Source organism: Mus caroli, unplaced genomic scaffold (assembly GCF_978045245.1).
Source record: "Mus caroli unplaced genomic scaffold, Mus_caroli_1 scaffold_6, whole genome shotgun sequence".
NCBI classification, from domain to species: domain Eukaryota; kingdom Metazoa; phylum Chordata; class Mammalia; order Rodentia; family Muridae; genus Mus; species Mus caroli.
This window is the reverse complement of record NW_028227261.1, coordinates 50342954-50362891: the sequence shown is the minus strand read 5'-3', so window position 1 is coordinate 50362891 and position 19938 is coordinate 50342954. Positions and strand designations below refer to the sequence as shown.

Below are 19938 nucleotides of genomic sequence, written 5' to 3'. Positions count from 1 at the left end.
GGGTTCCTATAGCAAGCCACCTAGGAGTTAGCTACTCCAGCCAGCTCTCCCTAGGGTGTGGAAATGCCTATATTTTGTGGTACCCGTGCTGGAGGGGTTGGGGAGGAGGCCACTAAGGGGGGACCTCAGAGCACCTGGATTTCTATTTATGTGAGACACACTCCTGACAGTTCTAGTCTAAGAGACAGCTGTCCATCCACAGCAAGTCTGGTGACCTCTGCTGTCCCCTGTTGTGCTGCTCTGGGACTTGCTCCTGAGCATCTCTTTTGAGAAGGAGTATTTGGAAAGAGAATGGCCACAGCCAAAACAAAAAAACCAACAACAACAACAACAACCAAAAAAAAAACCACTTGGCTGCCCCCAACACCATTTTGGCACAACTGAGCCAAGAGCTACCAACTTGTTGCACATTACCTGAAGACCATCAGAGTTGGGCCTGCTTTTGGAGCTGCTCTGGCATCTTCCTTCACACACTGAAGAGCAGTGGGAACCTCGGTTTCCTCAGCTGAGGTAAGAGTCACTGGTAAAGCCCATGTGTCCCAGAGAGGGACCCTGGAAGCAGCGCTTTCTTCTTTGGAAATGGCTCCATACTTTTTAGGTAAAGCCCTTAATCCCTAAACTTAGGTGATGAGACCCTTAGGCCAAACCACCCTCTACTCATGCTGCACATGAAGAAAAGGAACCAGTTCTTGGCTTCAGGGAACTGCTGTCAGTTCCCTGAAGAGCCAAGACTCAAAAACACGTGTCAATGACTGCTGTCTACTTGGGATTGTTAAAAACCACATTGGCAACAGAAACTTAGCTAGCTCTCCCAAACTTACTTGTGGCATCTTAGGGATATGGGATATTTCTGAGCCAGAAACTAGTAATGAGTTTATTTTGCCTACTAGATAGGCTCAGACCCGACCAGACCCCCACCCCGCCCCAAGAAGGCAAAAGATAAATTGGCTAGACCAAATGAAGAGCAGAACAAATGTCTTTCATGGTTCTGTTGGGTTTCAACTTACTTCATTTTGTAGTTATCCCACGGATGATTCAACTAGAAATCTTTTCCCCAAATAAGATAATTCTGGGTTAACATTTTAAGTGGTGGTTTTATCTCCTTATTAGCAGAAACTTCTCGAAATCTAGGTTTTAGGGAAAGATAGGCTTCCCTCTATCTTTTCTTTTGTTTTTCTTCCGGACAAAAGTTGAGAAGGACATGAGCGTGCAATAGCAATTTGGGTTTATTTTGCTGTGGTTTTATTGTTTGTTTGTTTGTTTTAGCATGGCCTCAAATACATCTCTGGAATTGAAACAACAGCAAGAAGTCTTTGTACATTTTGGGGCTAGTCAGTAAACAGGAGTTGCATGTCTCCTATGTGTGGGCCTGTGCTGGCCGGTGTCCTCATGGACATTTTACCATGTCTCCGTTTTACCAGTGCCTTCATGGGTCTTCCTGTCACTGGCTACAAGTGCATTCTCATAGGGCAGGGATAATGGCTTATTAATTTCGGTGGCCCATAATTTTCTTTGTAAGGCATTTCTTTCTTTTCTCCCCTATCTCTCTGCCTACCTAGTGCCATTCTGTGGACTTGGTGAAGCATGGACCAAGCCTCAGATGCCTGGAGAAGAAGTTGGGGTTGTATTTTGATCAGGTGTTTGGTGATGCCCTGTACTCCCTGGATACTTCTAAAATGACAATGTAACCCGTAAAGACATCACACAGAGAGGAAATCAACTGGAAATTCATGTGTGATTAGTGAGCATTTAGGCAGAAGGTCAAAGCGATTATTTGGGACATCAGACTTTTTGCATTTCAGGGCCTGTATTCGGTTACAAAGTTACATCTGTGAATTATTTGTGCAGGTGGCAGCTGTCAGATTTGAAGGTTTCTGCCTTTTACGAAAAGAACATTGACAGGCCTGGGAACAGGGAGTGTGCTCCTGGAGTGAGAGTTGTCTTATCCACAGCACCCTGGAACCGCTCCAGTCTTGCTCAAGGCAAGTGGCAGTCCTAGTTCAAGGTGACAGAACCCCTGTCCCTGTTAGTACAGCTGCTTTAGTGAGGAAGCCGTTCAATCTAGTTGACTGGCATCTTGTAAACAGGGCTAGGAGGTTATTAGATATAGGAGGGAAGAGAACTCATTGTTAAATGCCTACCATACCATGTCTCCTCCTCAGACTGGTATTGGCATCCTCCTTTTACTGGGGCGGTTCGGAGAAATTAAGCAACTCGCTGAAGATCACATAGATTGTGGAGTGGCAAAGCTAGTTTCAAGGCTGGGTCTAACCTACCTTCTGGGGATCCGTGAGCGTCTCTCACTTGATTCCCTAAGAGGACCTTAGGGATGTGCTGAAAGTGATCCCTTAGCTCATGGGATAGCTGGGGTGGGGTGGGGCGTGACAGCTGAATCACTGCGATTCCACAGCCTTCCCCTAAGAGGTCAAAAAGTACCTACAGTAATTTCACTTTGTGGAAAAGCCTGAAGAACTGAAGCGCAAGTTTAAAGTGATGCAGCCTGGAAGCCACTCATCCCACACCTGAAACTGGTTAGGTTCCTCATGAATAATTCTTAATGGAATCGAGTCTCTTCTTCACTGTGGAAATGTGTTCTTTGGGGGTGATTAGGTTCAGAGAACTGGGTTTGGCTGTGATCCGTAGGAGATTAAAGTTTGGAAGGAAGGTGAAAGAGCTTCAAGCCCTAGGGTGGATTTGGTGACAAGGCAGCTCTTCCAAACTTTGGTTAGCTCCCACTAAGTCCTGGGGAGGAGTGCTCTCAGTTCCAAGGGATACCGAAATGGATTCTTTTCTGAAGTGACTCTTGGCTTGTACAGGAGAATAATTCATTCCTATGTCAGCATGATGGTTCTCAGTCTCTCCACCTGGTAAATGGAATAGTGATGTGTAAGGTCACTGTGCTTTTAGACTTCTCTTGTATTCCTGGTATGCGCCTAGCTCCATTTTGAGCAAGATTGGTAATACCAAAGTATCTGATAGGTCTCTTCTCACTTGGCCTTTAGTTGCTCTTTAGGGCTAGTAAGCTTCTAGCATGTGAAGGCTGGTTTGTTTTTATTCCAGATAACTACTGCCTTTAAAAATAGAACTCTGTGATGATACCATTTAGGATCACCTAGAGAGGTATAGGTTAGGTTAGCTCATATCTTCTGCTGCAGAGCCATGTAATTTATTGTGACACACCTTGTTTACCTGGCTAATAAGGGAGGTGCTCCTACATGCTACACCACCAGACTTACAGAGGAATCTAGCTGATGGCTTCAGAGTTCAACAATGGCTGGTCTTCCACTGGTCCCTCTCTTTTCTTGCATTGAAACTGCAAAAACTACCTGCCTTGTGTTCTGCGCTACGTAATCCTAAAGAGGGCAACTTAAAACCTAGGAAGGTCATCTTGGTTTAAGGCTGAGATGTGTACACATGTACCAGTGCCCACCCTCACGCGTGGGCTATGGCCAGTGCTCACTATGGAAGACATTGTTGAAGCAGGGCTGTTTCTGTTGGTGTTAGGTTCAATATTATAAGAACACCTTTATTCTTTAATGCAGAGATAGGAAAGCCAGGACTCTACAGAGCTTGGCAGTTAACTTAAATCACTAAAGAGAGCAAGTAAGCCTAAGAAAATCCACAGCCCGAGTGAGATGAGTATGGCAGGGGATGCACAGCCCCAGTGTCAGTCAGAGCGATGGTGAGTGCCAGTGGACCCTAGAGAATACAGGCTTACGTCGACACTGGGAATCTGGATGTGATTTGAGACTGCCTGTTACTAAAGGGTAACACTAATTTTAAGCGTTTGGTGGGCCAAATAGAATAATCTCTGCCGAGCAGATTTGATGCGGACTGCCAAAGTGTGACCTTAAACTTAGCCCCTCTACCCTGAGGAGCCTAGGAGTCCACTGCTGCCCTGGCTTGCCGACCAGCACAGCTTTGCTCCTACGGGGCTCCAGTGGTGGTTCTGCCCCAACCTTCTTCCCTCCCATCTGCCTGTGGGCTTGCCTTTTAACTTTTGACTATCGAACTCCTTCCAGGTGTGTCTGATGTCCTGCCAGTCCACGGTATTTATTTTAGCGCCACGTGAGTGTGATGTTTTTGTACACCTGGGCATCGGTGCTTAGATGGACACACACATGCTGACGAGAGCGTGTTTCGCCACTGGATAAATAAGAAGCCGTGTTTTTTCTTTTATTTTGGACTTGCTGACCTTTATGCTTTGAGAATGTATGGCAGGGCTCCAGCTGTGGCCCTGACATCAGGGGAGCGGGTCCTGTCAGCGGCCCAGTCTGTTTGCCCACTTCTCAGAAGTCCCTAGAATTTTAGGGTTTTACAAGCAGGTCTTTCTTTCTCTTGGGTTCAGACTACCTTTGGCAAACGGCTGGATAAGCCCATGAATGCTTCAGTTGATTATGGATAGACTATCTTGCTCTTCCTTATAAGGGTTCCTGACACTAAAGCTTTGTGTCTGTTGGCTCCCTGGGACATAAGGGAGTAAGAACCATTATTCACCAAGCCCGGCAGTGATGATATACTTTATAAATCGCATCTCAGCCCCCACAGTTCTGTAAACTGGGAACAATTATACAAAGTCCTGTTGTATGATGTTAAAAAAAGATGAGGTAAAGTGACCTACCCAGGGTCAGACCCAGTCCCGAGAAGTGGTAAGAGATGAAATCCTATCAATCCTATGTACCTGAGTTTCTGAATGGGGTCTGGAGATGGCTCAGCAGTTAAGACCACTGGCTATTCTTCCCAAGGACTGGGGGGTTCTACACCCAATGCCCACGTGCTGGCTCAAAGTACACTGTAACTACAGATCCTGGGGATCCAATGCCCTCTCTGACTGCCATAGGTACCAGGCGCACACATTGTGTGTAGGCACACATGCAAGCAAAACATATGCATTAAATAGACATCAAAATGAAAAAAAAAAAAAACCCTTCATGAACAGACTGGAAGAAGAAAGAAGTGACTGATTCCCCACTGGGGTTTTATTACAGGAACTTAAAACAGTATTGTTAGGTGTGGTTGCAGAGAGGAGCCTGATGCATAGTTCCTAGCTCCTGCAGCCAAACTGTTGAAGCATACTGGAGGCCAATGCAGAGAGGCTGGATCTGTATAGTACCTGGTTTTTGTCCTTGTTCAGGCTAAATATACTTTGGACAGCTTTGTAGTTGACTTTCTAGCACACAAATGTCTGCCGGGGTGTTGTTCATGTCATGTTTAGCAAGAAAGTCTATATGGCCCCATCTTCACATGGGCTTTGGACTGGATGGTTCTGCCTCGTGTCCTGCTTATTTCTCTTATCAGTCAAGTGGACAGGGACAAATTGTAGCCTCTGTGACCCTTGACTGTGATGGCTGTGTACTAGCGATCGAAGGGATTGTTTTGAAACTTCAATCTGTTAATATATCCGAAGCTCCTGGAACATAGCAGATTCCCAGTGAATGCAGATTTATCCTTGTTCATATTTAAAGGGGGCTAAAAGAGAAAGAAAGCGGCCTTGAGAAAGGACTCTTTCACCCAAGGTGAACAGATGGTAAGACCTATAGGTGCTGGCCATTGCATTTTACTACAGAGAAGGATCTTGTTCTTGGAATATATAATGTTGGCAGAAGCTCTCCAGCTCTTTCCATGAAAGGTGCAGACTACGGCTGCTGGTATGTTTTATTTCTAGGTGAATGTGGCAGCTTTTTCAAGGGGCTCGTGAGATGGCATTTGCCTCATGAGCCGGTTGACTTGAGTTCTTTCTAACCCCATAACCTATGGTGAAAGGAGAGACCTGACCCATGTTTGTCCTCTGACATGCATGCTGTGGCACAGGGAAGTCTACTTGTACAGCAGACACTCTAAAAATTAAATTAAAATAAAATAATAATAATACAAGTTTTGCAAAGAATCTATCAAGAAAGGCCAAACAGCCAGAGTTGAATCTTTGAAGACTGATATTAATTATTCTATGGTGGGAAGCCTGATACTTTGTAGCAAGTGCTTGCTTACCATGTTCCAGGCCCTGAGTTCCATCTGGAGCATTGAATGCCTATTGAACTAGTCTAGATTTCATTCTCAGCACTTTTGAATAAGGCCAGCCAAAGTTCCCTTTAATATCCAGGATTAGACCACAGACAGGTTTCTCTTTGCCATGGGACCCCAGACTTCCTGAGGGTGGGAAACTGGAAAACAGTGTAAGCCGTTACTCACTCCAGTAGCCCCAGGTCCTAACACAGTGTCCAGTTCTCAGGGAACTACCCTTTCTTTTCTGTTTACCTAAGCAAGAGACTTTGGACTTGAGCTCAGGAAATAAGCAGCAGGACTCTACCTGCCGTGAGTTTCTCCATTTAGGCCTGAACTTTCTCCAGCCCCGAAGAATGGGCATTTGTCAAGGGGAGTCTCTGACCCCCGAATACTGCCTGTTCACGCCAGCCAACTGAGTGTTTTCTATGGAGCTTGTTTCAAAGCTGAAGAAACGCCTTCATAGTAAACTTAGATTCTGCTCGTCTGGATTGTGTCCAGTCTAAAAATCTGGACAAACATTAGAAACCAAAGAACGTTTGCGCACTTCTAAGACCAGTAGCAATTAATTACTTTAAATAGAAATACTGTCACTTACTGGCAACATAAATATTTGTATTTTGAACCTCTAAGTAGTTGTTGGGTTGACCATTCTGACCTTAAGTGATTTTACTTAGTCATATTTTAACAGGGAGTACATTTATAAAGAAGGGTCAGGCCAGGGAGGAAGAAAATATAAACCAGAAGAGAGAGCTGGGTTCTAATCCCAGTGACCTATTGATGCACTCAAAGACCTTGGAGAATAGAAAACTTCTGTCTTCAATTTTCTGTTGAGTACAAAGGAAAATAACAACACACACACTTTCACAGTTATTGTAAACATTAAGTAAATTGCAAACTGGACTCTAAACCCTTTCAAGGGGAACTCAGTGCCTTCTGCTGTAGCTCTGATATCTGGTCCAAAGGAGTGTCCTTTGTTCTGCACTTGGGTGAGGTTGCTTGGCCTCTCTGATCCTCAGTGGTTTTATTTGTAAATGATTTGAATAGCGCCTACTCAGAACTCTATCCTATCAATAAGGTTCACAAAGCTCCCACCAGAGAGTCCTGGTAACTGCCTGCCCTCAGCAGCTAGGCTTTGGCAATGCCTATGCCAATGCCTGTGTTGTGTGTCCTGTGTCGTGTGTCCTATATTATTTTGCTGGTAAGCATGTAGGCACTCAGCGGATGTTGCTTTAATTATTACTCCCGCAGATTGTAGATTTTGCTTAATTGAAGATAACTCCAACAGCTTCTTAGCCTTTTGACTAAGATCAAGTAAAGATAAGTACAGATTAGGTCCTGGGGAAAACTGGGCGGGTCTCAGGAGAGGCATCTCAAGGACAAAACTGTCCTCGGATTGTAATTTTTGGTTCTGAAGCGAAGTGCAGTCTCTTCACCTTTCTCCTTCTGCTCCGCTCACCCTTCCTCACCAAGGGCTTCTAAAAAGCACTTTGAGAGAAGTGGCTGTGTTTAATTTTGTGCAGATATGAAGCCATGACTGCGGGGAGTTGGCTTTGGGGTTGGGTCACTCTGGTAACACTTCCCACATGACTTGATCAATGGGTGGGCCATGAAAACTTACCCTGTGTTTTTTTACACCCCACCCCCAAACCACCCAACCTGACCAAGTGTTAGTTTTTCAAAGCCAGTGAAGTTTCAAAGGCCTGAACCCAACACAGCGGCCTTTCTTCGTGCTTTGATTTTCTGCCCATTAAGTGTTTGTCACTGAGTTCAGATTTCGCCTCCTCTGCAGCCTACACATCCCACGAAGCCCCTAGAGGTAGGGGAAGTTAATTGATCCTTGATTAAAAGGAGAAGTGAGGCTTGAGCCTGAGTCTAGACACTTTAGATTATTCTCTCTCTTCTGGCTCTCATTTGCTGCCGAGAGCTCATAATACGCATTTTATTATCAATAAATCTAAATTCTGGGATATTGGCTTCAGATCTTTGATTGAATTAGACATGTGTGTATCTAATTAGTGTGCGTGTGTGGCATGTGGTAGCTAGGAGAGCATTAGCTAGGAGGGCTGTCTTGACTGCTCTAAAGTGTTTCTTTCTTTTATTCTCCCCCCCCACCCCCCCTTACAGAGGCATGGGAGTTCCTGGGGGAGCTTCGATTCACTTGTTCATACATACGGGTGCTTCTGTTTTTAGTGACTCACTCTAGAAAGCACCCAAGATTTAGGTAGGTCATTTGAACTCCATCCAGCTTCACCATTAACTTACAGAGTGACTCCGCTAAATCACTTTAATCTCTTTGAACTACAGAGTGGCTTCTCTAGCTCCTTCTCTGTGATTGGCCTTTGGGCCCCTTGGAGGTTGAGACTTAGCCTCTTTTATCTCCATAGCTCAGTCAGTAAGTAACTAGGTTGTTAGACCACAATAGTGTGTGTGGGAATCCTCAGGTGTGGGCACATAGTGCTTGCTCAGGAAAAGTTAACTATCATTATTACCCTTTGTGCTGCTCTGTTTCCCTTTCTTCTGTTCATTGTTTGGCTAGCTTTTCCTGACTCTAGCAAAGTTGGACATTGTATTCTGCACTAATTGTAATTGCCAGGTTTTGTAATTACCGGGACTGGAATCTTTAATTTGCAGTGTGTCTTTATAGGTGTACACGGTCCATGGATCCAAAAGCTTCTCCAACTCCTGCAAGCTCAGCTCAAGTCTCCATCCCTTGCGGGACACTTTTAATGCTCAGTAGAGGAGTTTTGTTCTCTCAGTGCCTTTCTACCCAAGCCTCAGCCATGGCACTCTTAACTTTTTGGCACTCTTGGGTTTGTGACTCCTGAATCACATGAACTCGCCAGGGCAGAGTCTGTCTAGCATCTTGCCCTCTGGTGCTGGGACTTTGTCTGCTGGAGGCTAAATGAAGACAATAAAAGATAATAAAAATAGTGGCAGTGAAGGGAACAGACTGCCCTGCTTTGGAAAGGACACCTCCTTCTCTTCCTCTCATTGCTTTCCTGCTGCAAAGCATGGTCTCCTGCCTCAAGAGCTAGCTTGTCTGGCTGGGGGAGTATTATTCAGTTTCCGTCAACTCTTTCTGGAGCAAAGTCAAGATTTGACTGGCATCACCCTCGGTAAATACCACAAGTTTGTAAGGGAGATAGAAAAGGCCATTGGGTTTTCTAAATGATATCTCCACGCCTTTCAAGAAAATAAACAGAATCTAAACTTCTTGTCTGTTTCTAGTCAGCACCCGTATAATCAGAACCGGAAACCCACCCCAAGCCACAGGCAAATAAAGCATCTATCTGTGTTGTTCCCAGCCAAACAGAGGGCAAAAGAACTCCTCAGATGTTTTTCCTTTCTGAGCCATCTCCTTGGCCCCCTTCTCCTTTTGACATAACTTGTCTGCAGTGTGTCTTAGACTCTGCGCTGTTATTGTCCAGTGTATTGCTTTGAATTTCTTTCTACCAAGTGTTCCTAGACTGATATAACGTGTGTGTGTGTGTGTGTGTGTGTGTGTGTGTGTCTTCCCTGACTGGATTGGAAACTCCCTGAGGGCAGTGTCTGGCTATTCTTGTATTTCTAGACCAAACAAACATAGTTAGAAATCAATACATACTTGTTGAGTGAATGAAGGAACACATTGATTTATTCCGTCATCCCAGGAAAACTGAAGTTAGATTTCGTTCTTTTCATTCAGCAGATGGGAAGGGGAATTTTGAAGATGTGAAAAAAACCTGCTCAAATAGAACAGCAACCCCGAGATCATGAGCCTAGCTCTGTCTAACTCCAGAGCTCTCTTAGAAATGTCTTGTCCTCAGAAACGTATGTTTTACAGGCCTATCATGTGAAAACTATTGAATATAGATGCTAGAGCCACAAATGTCAGGCACCTAGAGTCTGTTCCTATACTGAGGGGTTTTCTTAGCAACATTCTGACTGCTGAGCATCTCAGAGGCCACAGCTCAGCCTAGCAGCATCTCATCACAGCACTCTGCAATAATACCAGTTTCTGGCTTCTCAGCCCCTCTTCATGGACAACTTGGTCCTATTTCAAAATCTCTAGGCCAGAGAGTAAAAATGGGCCGAGCCCCATATGATATCTCTCCCAGGACCAACCCCAGAACATCAGCTGAGTTCTGTCACTACTATGCCTGCACACTTTATCCACTGCCTCCTCACCCCCTCCACTCCAAAGCAGGGAGAATTTTAAGAGTTAATGGTTCTTGCCTTTCAGAGGCCCCTCTGTGTTTACTTTGAGAAGGTCAGACCCGATGCTGTGGTGTGTTGCTGTTCTTCTTTTCAAAGCACTAGTATGAATTTGATAAAGTAAATTGTTGTTCTAGCAGGAAGCAGTTAGGGGTCACAAAATAAATAGCCGTAGAATTCAAATAAATCCAAAGAATAAAACCAAATAAATCCGTGTGTGTATGCACTGTGATACATAAATATACTTTTTTTTTTTTTTGGAAAGCTCGTGTTTTTATCACTGCTGCTCTGGACCAAAGTAATTGAAAAATTGTGCAGCTCATGGAACTCTTTTCGTTTTCAGAGGCAGCCTGGGGCTTTGAGCCATGTGACATGAATATAATTTTTTAAAAAAATGAAACTGCTTATTTTGGTTCACCCCCCCTTCCATATTTCCCTCCCCACTACACAAATGAATTTCACATTTGGATGAAACCAATTGGCAGTGTTAAATTAAGGATGTAGGCCCTTAGAGTGGTTGACGACGTTAAGCGAGTGAAAGGTTCCTCTTGATTTTCCCCTTGAAGAAGGGGGGTGTGGTGCTTAAAGGATGCTTCAGAGTGACCTCTCTGGTTTATTATAAGCACAAACACAGAGACAGTCCTTTGTCAGTCTCGGGATTTGTGTGAGCCAGACCCTGTACGTATCTCCTTCGTGTCGAGGACTCGCAGAGGCTGGAGGAGCAAGGTTCTGATCTGGGACATGCCTTGGGCAGGGTGAGAGGCTTTATGGTTCTCTCTCTCTCTCTCTCTCTCTCTCTCTCAAGGGAGAGCCTTTAGTGGCACTTTAGCAGGGCAATAACATGCTCATGCCAGAGCCTTTCAAGAAGTAAATCAGCCAGGTGTGATGGTGCACGCCTTTGATCCCAGCACTTGGGAGGCAGAAGCAGGTGGATCTCTGTGAGTTTCAGAACAGCCAGGGCTATGTAATGGGACTCTGTTTGGAAGCAAGAAGTTCCCTAGTAGGAGATGACTATAGTATCTATGCAAGACTTCCAGTGGACATTTGCTCTTTGCTTCCAGGCTTTGAGGAATGTCTGGGCAGGTGGTAAATCTAATAGCAATGACTTCTGAGAGAGTGGAACTAGCAGGCCATTGATAACCGGTCACTGCTTTAAGATCTGCCTGGTACTTCCTGTGCCCTTGGGCTCTGACCTGGGATATCCGATGGAAGGGCTGAGCTCAATTCAAGTCTATGACTGAATAGTGAGGGGAAAGACTTGGAAATGGCATCTGTTGAGCCAGACCCTTTAAATGAGGCTTTATATATGGGAAAGTACTGGCCATCACGCATCTTTCCTGTGAGGTGCCTGAGATGGGGGAGTTGGACTGAGACCAGGAACTATGGCTGGGAGCTGGTGGACCTGGGATTCAACTCCAAGTTGTCTGACTCTGATGGCTGCGCAACTGCATGGAGCATGGTCTTCAGACGAGCTTCTCAGAGCAGAGATGAGGGCCCCAGAGAGGTCACTCCGGACACCTAACTGAATATCGTTAGCCTTGGGTTGTGTTAATTACTCTTAAAGATCTGGTATTAATTTGTATCAGGGTTTGGTAGAGCTATGGAAGACCCCATTCCCTACTCTTTCACTACCTGAGTGCTTTGGTAAAAAAACAAATAAGAGAACAATGCCATTTTCTCTGAGCCGAAGAAAGGGGAGATGGGGACTCCTGTAGTGAAAGCGCCACAGACGCCACAGAGTTCCGCAAACAACACCACAAATGTAAAAATTTCATTAGTATTTCCATCTGATACTTGGGCTAGCCTTTGCTGTAAGGTGTTCCCCTTTGGCTCCTTTGCACTGATAGCTTCTCTTTTCTCTCCCCTCCCCCCATGTGTGTATTCCCAGCGGCTCTGCCCTTCCTTATCATCGAGACAAGCACCATTAAGCCTTACCGTCGAGGGTTTTACTGCAATGACGAGAGCATCAAGTATCCCCTGAAAGTCAGTGAGACTATAAACGACGCTGTGCTCTGTGCGGTGGGGATCGTCATCGCCATCCTGGCGGTAAGTGTCCCCTTGCCTCTGCCATACTGATCCGGACTTCTTCCTGTGTTGTACGGCAAAATATCCAAGCCAACTGACGTTTGCAGCCAACCAAAACAGATGGCCACCAAAGAGAACTTCAGTATTGGTTTGTCTCTTGCAGTTAATACTATTTCCAAAAGTCCACATCTACTGGGAGATAAACATATGAACATTTAGCAACGTCTTTTCTATACTATTTAATATGTGTTATCTTCCATCAACCTCGTGGAGTTTAGATAATTGGTTTTTCTCCTCTAATGTCCATAGAGTAAGACTTGGTTAATCTAAGTGGTAGAGTTGAGATTAGTGCAGAGACATCCCTTACGTCACCGTCTGATCTCTAAGTCACTGTGCTAGAAGACTGAGAGCCATCCTTGTCCTCTGGCCAAGGTGTTTTCTGTGGTCTTGCCTAACCTTTGCTGAGCTACTGTAGCAGTGGCAATGAATGTCCTTGCCATTCTCCTGCCTACTGTTTAGTTTTCTGGCCCCAAGGCTATGGCGGTAAGATAAATAGGACTTGGAATTCCGAGCATTTGATCCGGACCCCACCCTTGGCTAGCAAGCCCGCATCTTTTATAACAAAGCATGCAGGTTGTTTTCACGACATCACAATAGAGTATGAAAGACCTAGAGGGTCTATTTGCTGTGGAAAACACCATGACCAAAAGCAACTTGGGGAGGAAAGGGTTAATTTCAGTTTACATTTCCAGGTAGCAGTCCAGTATCTAGGAAGGTCAGAGCAGAAACCTGGAGGCAGAAACGGAAGCAGAGACCATGAAGAAATGCTGCTTGCTGGCTTGTTCAGCTTGCTTGCTTTTAGCACCTAGGACCACCAGCCCAGTGGCAGCACTGCTCATAGTGAGCCAAGCCCCCCCACATGTATCATCAACTTATAAAGTGCCCACAGGCCCGTTGAGGTTTCCTTTTCTCAAATGACTCTAGCTTGTGTCATGTTAACATAGAACTAGCAGCACAGTGAGTATTAAAATACTAATTGCCGAATTATTAAAAACTCTATTATGCTATGCTTCCCTTAAGGAGAGCCCCCATGAACAACACTGCAGAAACGTGCCGCCCATGAACTGTGACCAGGTCCAGAATTCTTTCGAGCAGTACTAACTAGCTCCTGGGAATTTGGGTGTGACCTACCTGGGCCCTACCCTCTTTTAGTGCATCTGTCCGTTTGAGTCGGGACAGGGAGGGTCATTCTTTGAAAGCCTGCAGAATGATTTGTGAGGTTTACATGTTTACAACTGTCTACGCCTCCAGCGTTGTCTGTGTTCGTTCTCTGCCCTTGAACTCCTGCAGTGGGGTGAAAAGGAGAGGCTACACATCTGCATAAACCCTGTAGATCCTCAAATGGCTCTTCTGTGGCACTTAGCTTAGAGATGGCGCTTTGGGCTGCTATCCCCGTTGTGCAGATGGAAAATCTATAGCCCAGAGTGATTCAATAATAGACAAACTCAGAGTCTATAGCTAATAAGACCTGGGGTTCACTGTGCCTGGTTGATTTGAAAACCCCTTTCCGGACTTTCAGACATACATTTCAGAATGGCTAACCTTTCCAGATGAACTGCTCCAGAGAATAGGCAGTTAGCTTATCTGGCCTGGTTTGGGTTGTGACAGGTAAGATACTGGTAACACAAGTTTTTCTTGTGACTTGCAGTTCTGGTTATAAACTCTGAGACACCCCCCCCCTGCTCTCTCTCTCTCTCTCTCTCTCTCTCTCTCTCTCTCTCACACACACACACACACACACACACACACACCATAAGCCAGGCACACAATCAACAGTTTGAATTTGAGCAATAGCAAGGAGAGCTTGTAGAATTCTTTCCAATCTTTAAAAATAAAAATTAAAAAAAAAATTAAAAAAACCCAGCCCATTTGGCAGACTAGTTGCTTGGGAGGGTGCACTAAGGATCTCTGTTCAAAAGCTGAAAAATAAAAGGTCCAATTTACTATTGCTCCAAATTGATGGTTGTGGGAGTGAGTTCTTCTGGAAGAATGGCTTTTCCTGAAAAGGGCATTTGTTGTGGAAGGCAGATAATTACAGAGTCTCTCTTGCTGGGGTTTGAACAGGTGTTCGTGACAGCCCGGGGATTGGCTAATTGAATGCTTTGCGAGAACACGCTATAATCCAGGAGTCTTGTGATAAGAACAGGTCCAGGACAGGTACATCACATGCTGTTCAGGCCTTCTACCAGGTGTTATCCCCAGTGTGTCACGGGGCTGCTGGCAGGCACACAGTAGAAAGTGAATTAAACATCTTTCCGATGTGAATCAAGTGAAAGATTGGTATCAGTAACCCTCAGTTTCCTCGTCTATAAAATCAAAACAGTGTTCACAGTTCCTCAAAAGGATTGTCACTAAAGTCAAACACCTGTAAAGATCTCTAGATGAAGTGTGCACAGCCTTGTACATAGGCGCAGCCCCTGGCTTCTCCCAGGCCCCAGGATGGGCAAAGGAAATGTTAAAGCAACTTGTCTGGAGGCTGTTCCCTCCTTCCTGTCGAAGTCCCAGTCCTGCTTAGCAGGTCTGCTCCTGCTGAATGCCTCCCCCAGAGGTTCCAACATTCTTAGTTTCTTTTCACACCTGCTCTTGGGTGCTTCCTCATTCTGTCCCTTTACTAATGTCACCTCGATACCTACTTTTCTTGAAACAGTCCTGTGCTGGGCTCTTCGATAGAGGATAAGCAATGGTGTCAGCAAAAATAGATTTCAATCAAGCCATTGTATGGTTCAGAGATACACCAAGAAAGATGCACAGCACACACAGCAGGGCAGATGAGATGGGTCAACAAGTGGAAGGGCTTGCTGTGCAATGTGAATTTGATTCCTGGGACCCACCTAAAGGTTGAAGGAAAGAATCAACCCCAGAAAGTTTTCCTTTGGCCTGGTCAATGTGGTGTATGTTGCAAAACTCCTCTGCCAATAGTAAAATAATAATGTAAAAAAAATTCTAGAAAAAAATACATAGCAATAACAGCTGTCCTGGTCAAGAACTACTGTGTTCCAGGGAAACATGGAGACTGATGATAAAGGTCACCCTTAAAGAAACACCAAGAGCTACATAAGGGTATAAGCTCTGGTTCACATCCGTGCTCCTCTGCTGCGGGGCAGGTTGCAAGTTGATGTGCCTCAGTAGATTCATCTGTTAAATGGAAAGATTATGTAAGTAGTCATGTTTGCTAAGGTTTTGAAATGAGATCAGCATGCATACACACACACACACACACTCAGAGTAACTCAATGCCAGACATAGTAAAGTTTACCCAATAAATGTTAGCTGCCTTTATTACAAATGAGGACACAGTTTCAAAGTGTGGTGACATGACTTAGCCAACATGGAGTCTGGAAAAGAATTTCCACTCTCTTCGTGTCACTAATTAGATCTGAGGCCACTTGCTTCTCAGTCCTCTTTGCAATAGGACTTCTACCTTCTGCTCCAGCTGCCAATGCATTTAAGCCAGAGGCACATGTGACATATGTGCTCCTGTCACCTATCGTGGTCTGCTAGCCTTCCTGCCTGCCTGCCTGCTTGCTTGCTGTCATGCCAAGAGTGCTCCTGGAAAAAAGTTCCGTGAAGACCTCAGAGGCAGATGAGTGACTGGCTTTGATCAGTATGCTCGGTTCTGGAAAAGCTATACAAGCTACAGACAGCAGCAGCAGGCTGCATTGCCCACTCTCCCTGCTTGACTGCCCCATGAGCCTGGATGTCTTCACTAAGCATCGGGCTTGTGACCAGAGAGCCTGAGGGACAGTCATGCCAAGGGAACAGGTTGCAGAACTGAAAAATCAGCTTGCTGCATAACCGCCCTGGACCTGCTACTCAATGTCAGGTCTGTTGCAAACTGTAAGAGAAGCCTTGACTGCTTTGGATGCCCTCGATCCAGTCTGCCCAGATGCCACACAGAGGAGTGGAATGGTGGTGGAGGAGGAGATCAGGGTGATTTCGAGATGCAAGTTGTCAGAGGTTGTAGAGAAAGCAGACACCTTTCTGAGGCAGAAGCTATGGAAAAACTCTCGTCATCTTGACCTCTTTTTCAGATGTGTATCAGATTCTTGGAATTATAGCATAATAAGAATTCCTTCCAGGTCCGCACAGCAACAGTCGCTATTCTGCCTTAAAAAGGCTTAATGACTCTAGCAGAAGCCAGGGTAGGAGCAACCAGAAAAACCCCATGTCCTATCTAGCTTTCTCTCCTTCAGCTGCGCCTTGCACTGCCCAATCAAGTGTAATATGGGGAAGGGTCTTAACATGGCCCCAGAATGTTCGTTGTTCTGTTCAATAATCATAGGCTCAGTGCTTGCCAAGCTCGTACCCCAAAATGGGTTCGCATAGATTGTTTTTATCTAGGAATCGACGCACGGGAATGTCATAGGTCATCCTCCCTTCCCTACAGGCCTTAAGCAAGCTACTTCCCCTGGGAGACCCAGCTGTGCAAAAGTATTCGTCCCAAAGAAACTCTGACTTTGGCACCGCACCATCTGGCTGTAAAAGTGAGGTAGCCAGTCATTAACTCCCTGGGCTTATTTTGGCCTTTACATCAAGTGATCTCCCATGTGTGGCCACTGCGATCCACGCTTTCTTTTCTGCGGTGCTACGTTGTCTGTGGGTTAGCTTTTCTGTGTGTATTCTCTTAGTCCCTGGTAGTCATCCTGGGAGAATGAACATTAAGAGCCGAGACAACTGAGGCTAAGGATAATCAGTGACTTCCGTGAAACTGGCTAAGTCAGAGCAATCGTCTTGATCCTACAACCAAGGCTTTCAAAGTCGTAACACCTCCGCTGGCCTCTGCAATCTGCCCCTCTTCCACAGCTATTTAGCAGGCCTCTAGTGTACCAGGTGTGGGGTATTGATGGTGAAGTGTGCACAGTTTCAGGGGACAGCCAACAAGTGCCCCACCTCAAACAAGTCAACAGTGCCTTCGCTGCTCATTGCCTTGTCGTGGGATTCCTGTCTAGGTTTGGTCCCTCCTGCTGGGTGACAGGTTCCTGGGAGACAGATGCCAGGTCTTCTCCTCTGATGGAACATGAGAGGCACTGAGTAAAAACCTCAAGCAGGTATCACTAGGAAGTATCGTTTTGGCTACCTCCTCCCCTACCTTCCAAAAATCCCTGAGGATGCCCAGCCTGCCTACCTCTAGTCCAGTAGTTAGTGTGCTGGTTCCCCTGTTTACAACATTCATGTTCTATTAGCTGCACAAGGTAGGGATTGATTCAATATGACCTAATATTGTTAGTTCAAGACTCAGACTATGGAACTTTGTATACATGTATAAAAATGACCAAGTATGCTTTCAATCATGGACAGAAAATCAAAAGCATTGGTCCTGAGATGCCCAAGGATCTTGTTTATTTCCCAAAAGCCTCAAATATGCTCCGTGTGGAACATGGGAGCATGCTCTGTGCCACATGCAAATGTCTCGCTGAAGAGACAAGAAGAAGAGCTTAATACCTCCAGGACTTGTTTATTCAGGATTAGGCTTCAGTTGGTCCACATCTGGACTTCATTAGGTCTCCTCACCCCCACCCCAACCTCCCTTTATCTGTAAGAGGTCTGCCAAGAAAACAAGGTTCCCCAACATTACTCCTCATTAAAGGTTAGTTGAGTTTTCAACTGAAAAAAAAAAAAAAAAAAAAAAGGCTGAAGCTTGTGCTGGCCCAGCAGTGAGTTTAGTGGGAGACCCAAGTCCCCCAGTTTACAATCCACTCCATCTGTGCAATTACCAAGACCACCAACAGAGAGGCCACATTAATCCTTCAGTTATGTTGTCCCCTGATCAAATGGCTGCAGAGTTCTTCGGAGACCCTCTTATCCCTTGGGGCTGGTGGGAGGGGGCATCTATTTGTGATTTAACAAACAGGCATTGACCGCCTCTGTCTAGGGTTTCGTTTGTTCCCTCTCCACCGCCCGCCTGTGTCACTCCCAACTGCCTGGAAAGAGATGAGGCTGGCAGCAGTTCCCTTCTAGCTACGCACAGACCTAGGGGTTCATGACTATTTGAAATCAGTATCTAGGATGAAGCTGACAAGTCTCCAGTTTAAATAACAGCACTTAGGAGTCTGAGGGATAGAGTCTGTGTAAGTCAGCGTGTAGCAGGCGGGGACAGAGTCCGATCCTTTTATGAGCTGAGGGACTAGAAACTAATTTGCCTTATCTTAAATGCTCTTCAGCAGCTATACGAAGTAGGCATTATTTTCCCCATTTTATGAGTGAGTGAAGACATTGAAGTGTTCATAGAGAGTGACTTCTTCATCCAAGGTTACTGTGCTGAACAAAAGTGAAAGTGGGAATTAAAACTTGGGTTTGCTTAAAAGCCCAAGTATTCTAATGAAAAAACAATTTTTTTTAACCTCCAATGTATTTGGAGTTATGTATGTAGAGGTTTTTTTTTGTTGTTGTTGTTGTTGTCTGTCTTTGGTCAACTATAAAAACTTTGAGTTCTTAGTCTTAGAAAGTTACGTGTGTGAAGTCCAAACACCCAGGCCAACAGGCAAGTGATCACAGGTGAGAGCAGGTAGTAGTGGTTTGTGTGAGATGATTAGAAGAGAGGAGACAAGCTAAGTGCAAGGCCCTAGACTCAACCCCCAGTATGAGAGAAAAAGAAGAGGAAGAACAGGAGGAGGAAGATGGTGACAACTACCTACTGTGTGTGGAAGATGTTTATTGGGTTCTTCCCTCAAACCACACAGTCATTGTGGTAGACACTGTGGCTGAGGTATAAGATGTGATTTTGCCCTTGAAGCATGTGGTCTAAAGGAGAGGCAAGAGGGTACACCACCAGTGCTGTTAAAGCTCAAGGAGGGAGAAGAATTAAGGCAAAAAACAAACAAAGATCATGGGCTCTAGGGATGAGAGTGCTTTAAGGAAAATGCATGTCAAATTTTCCTTCTACTTGGAACTGAGAAATAAACTGAGGAAATCTACTATTCTCCCCTTCTGCTTCTCGGTGACCAAGAGTAGAGGCTGTGAGGTCTGCAGTCCCTGGGATCTCAGAGAAAGAGGACTTTGGGATCTTTTCACACAAAAAGAATTGATAGTTTTTAATGAGCATGTATCCTATCTGATGATCAGCAGGCTCTCAAGCTGCTGATGCTAGCACCACCCTGTTTGTGGATAAGGAGCCAGGTGTAACATAGGGAGCCAGGTTTAGTGTGCCTGTTACTCCGGGTACACAGGTGAAAATGCCTGAATTTGGTGCCAAGACCAGCTGGCACTTGAAGTCCTCCTTGAAGGGGAAGGATGGGATTTTCATCAGAGATCCTGACTTGCAGGAGAAGGGGGATTTCTGTAACAATGGAGGAGATTTTGCAATTCTAGGGCACTGGCAGGAACTGCAAAGCAGACCTGTTTGGCTGGAGAAACAGGGAAAAGGGTGAGGACGAAGTTCAGGTAGACAAAGAAGACCAGGGCATGACTGTCAAGGTCTCTGGTGGTGAGGAATTTTCACTTCAGTTAATTGCTAGAGAGCAACAAGAATATTGTTCTAAGTTAGCAGGGTCAGTTTTTTAACTATGGTAAGAATGAAGCCTGAACCCTCGTGGTGGCAATATGAAAGGAACTAGAGGGCGAAAAAAGATGACACAAGGGACCTGTGGATAGTTGCTGATGGTGGTGAGTAGGGAAATGGAGGGGTCTTAAGGGTCTGGGTTTTTGTAGTTAGGTTTA

At 45.3% G+C, this 19938-nt stretch overlaps 1 protein-coding gene across 1 annotated transcript in view; it reads left to right on the top strand.

Annotated features, from left to right (window-relative positions):
- The window catches only part of Plpp3 (phospholipid phosphatase 3), a 75053-nt gene that overhangs the window by 25554 nt on the left and 29561 nt on the right, over positions 1-19938 (top strand). The window contains exon 2 of the mRNA XM_021160491.3: positions 12086-12243. Within this exon, the coding sequence (XP_021016150.1) occupies positions 12086-12243 (158 nt within the window). The remainder of the gene's footprint in view (positions 1-12085; positions 12244-19938) is intronic.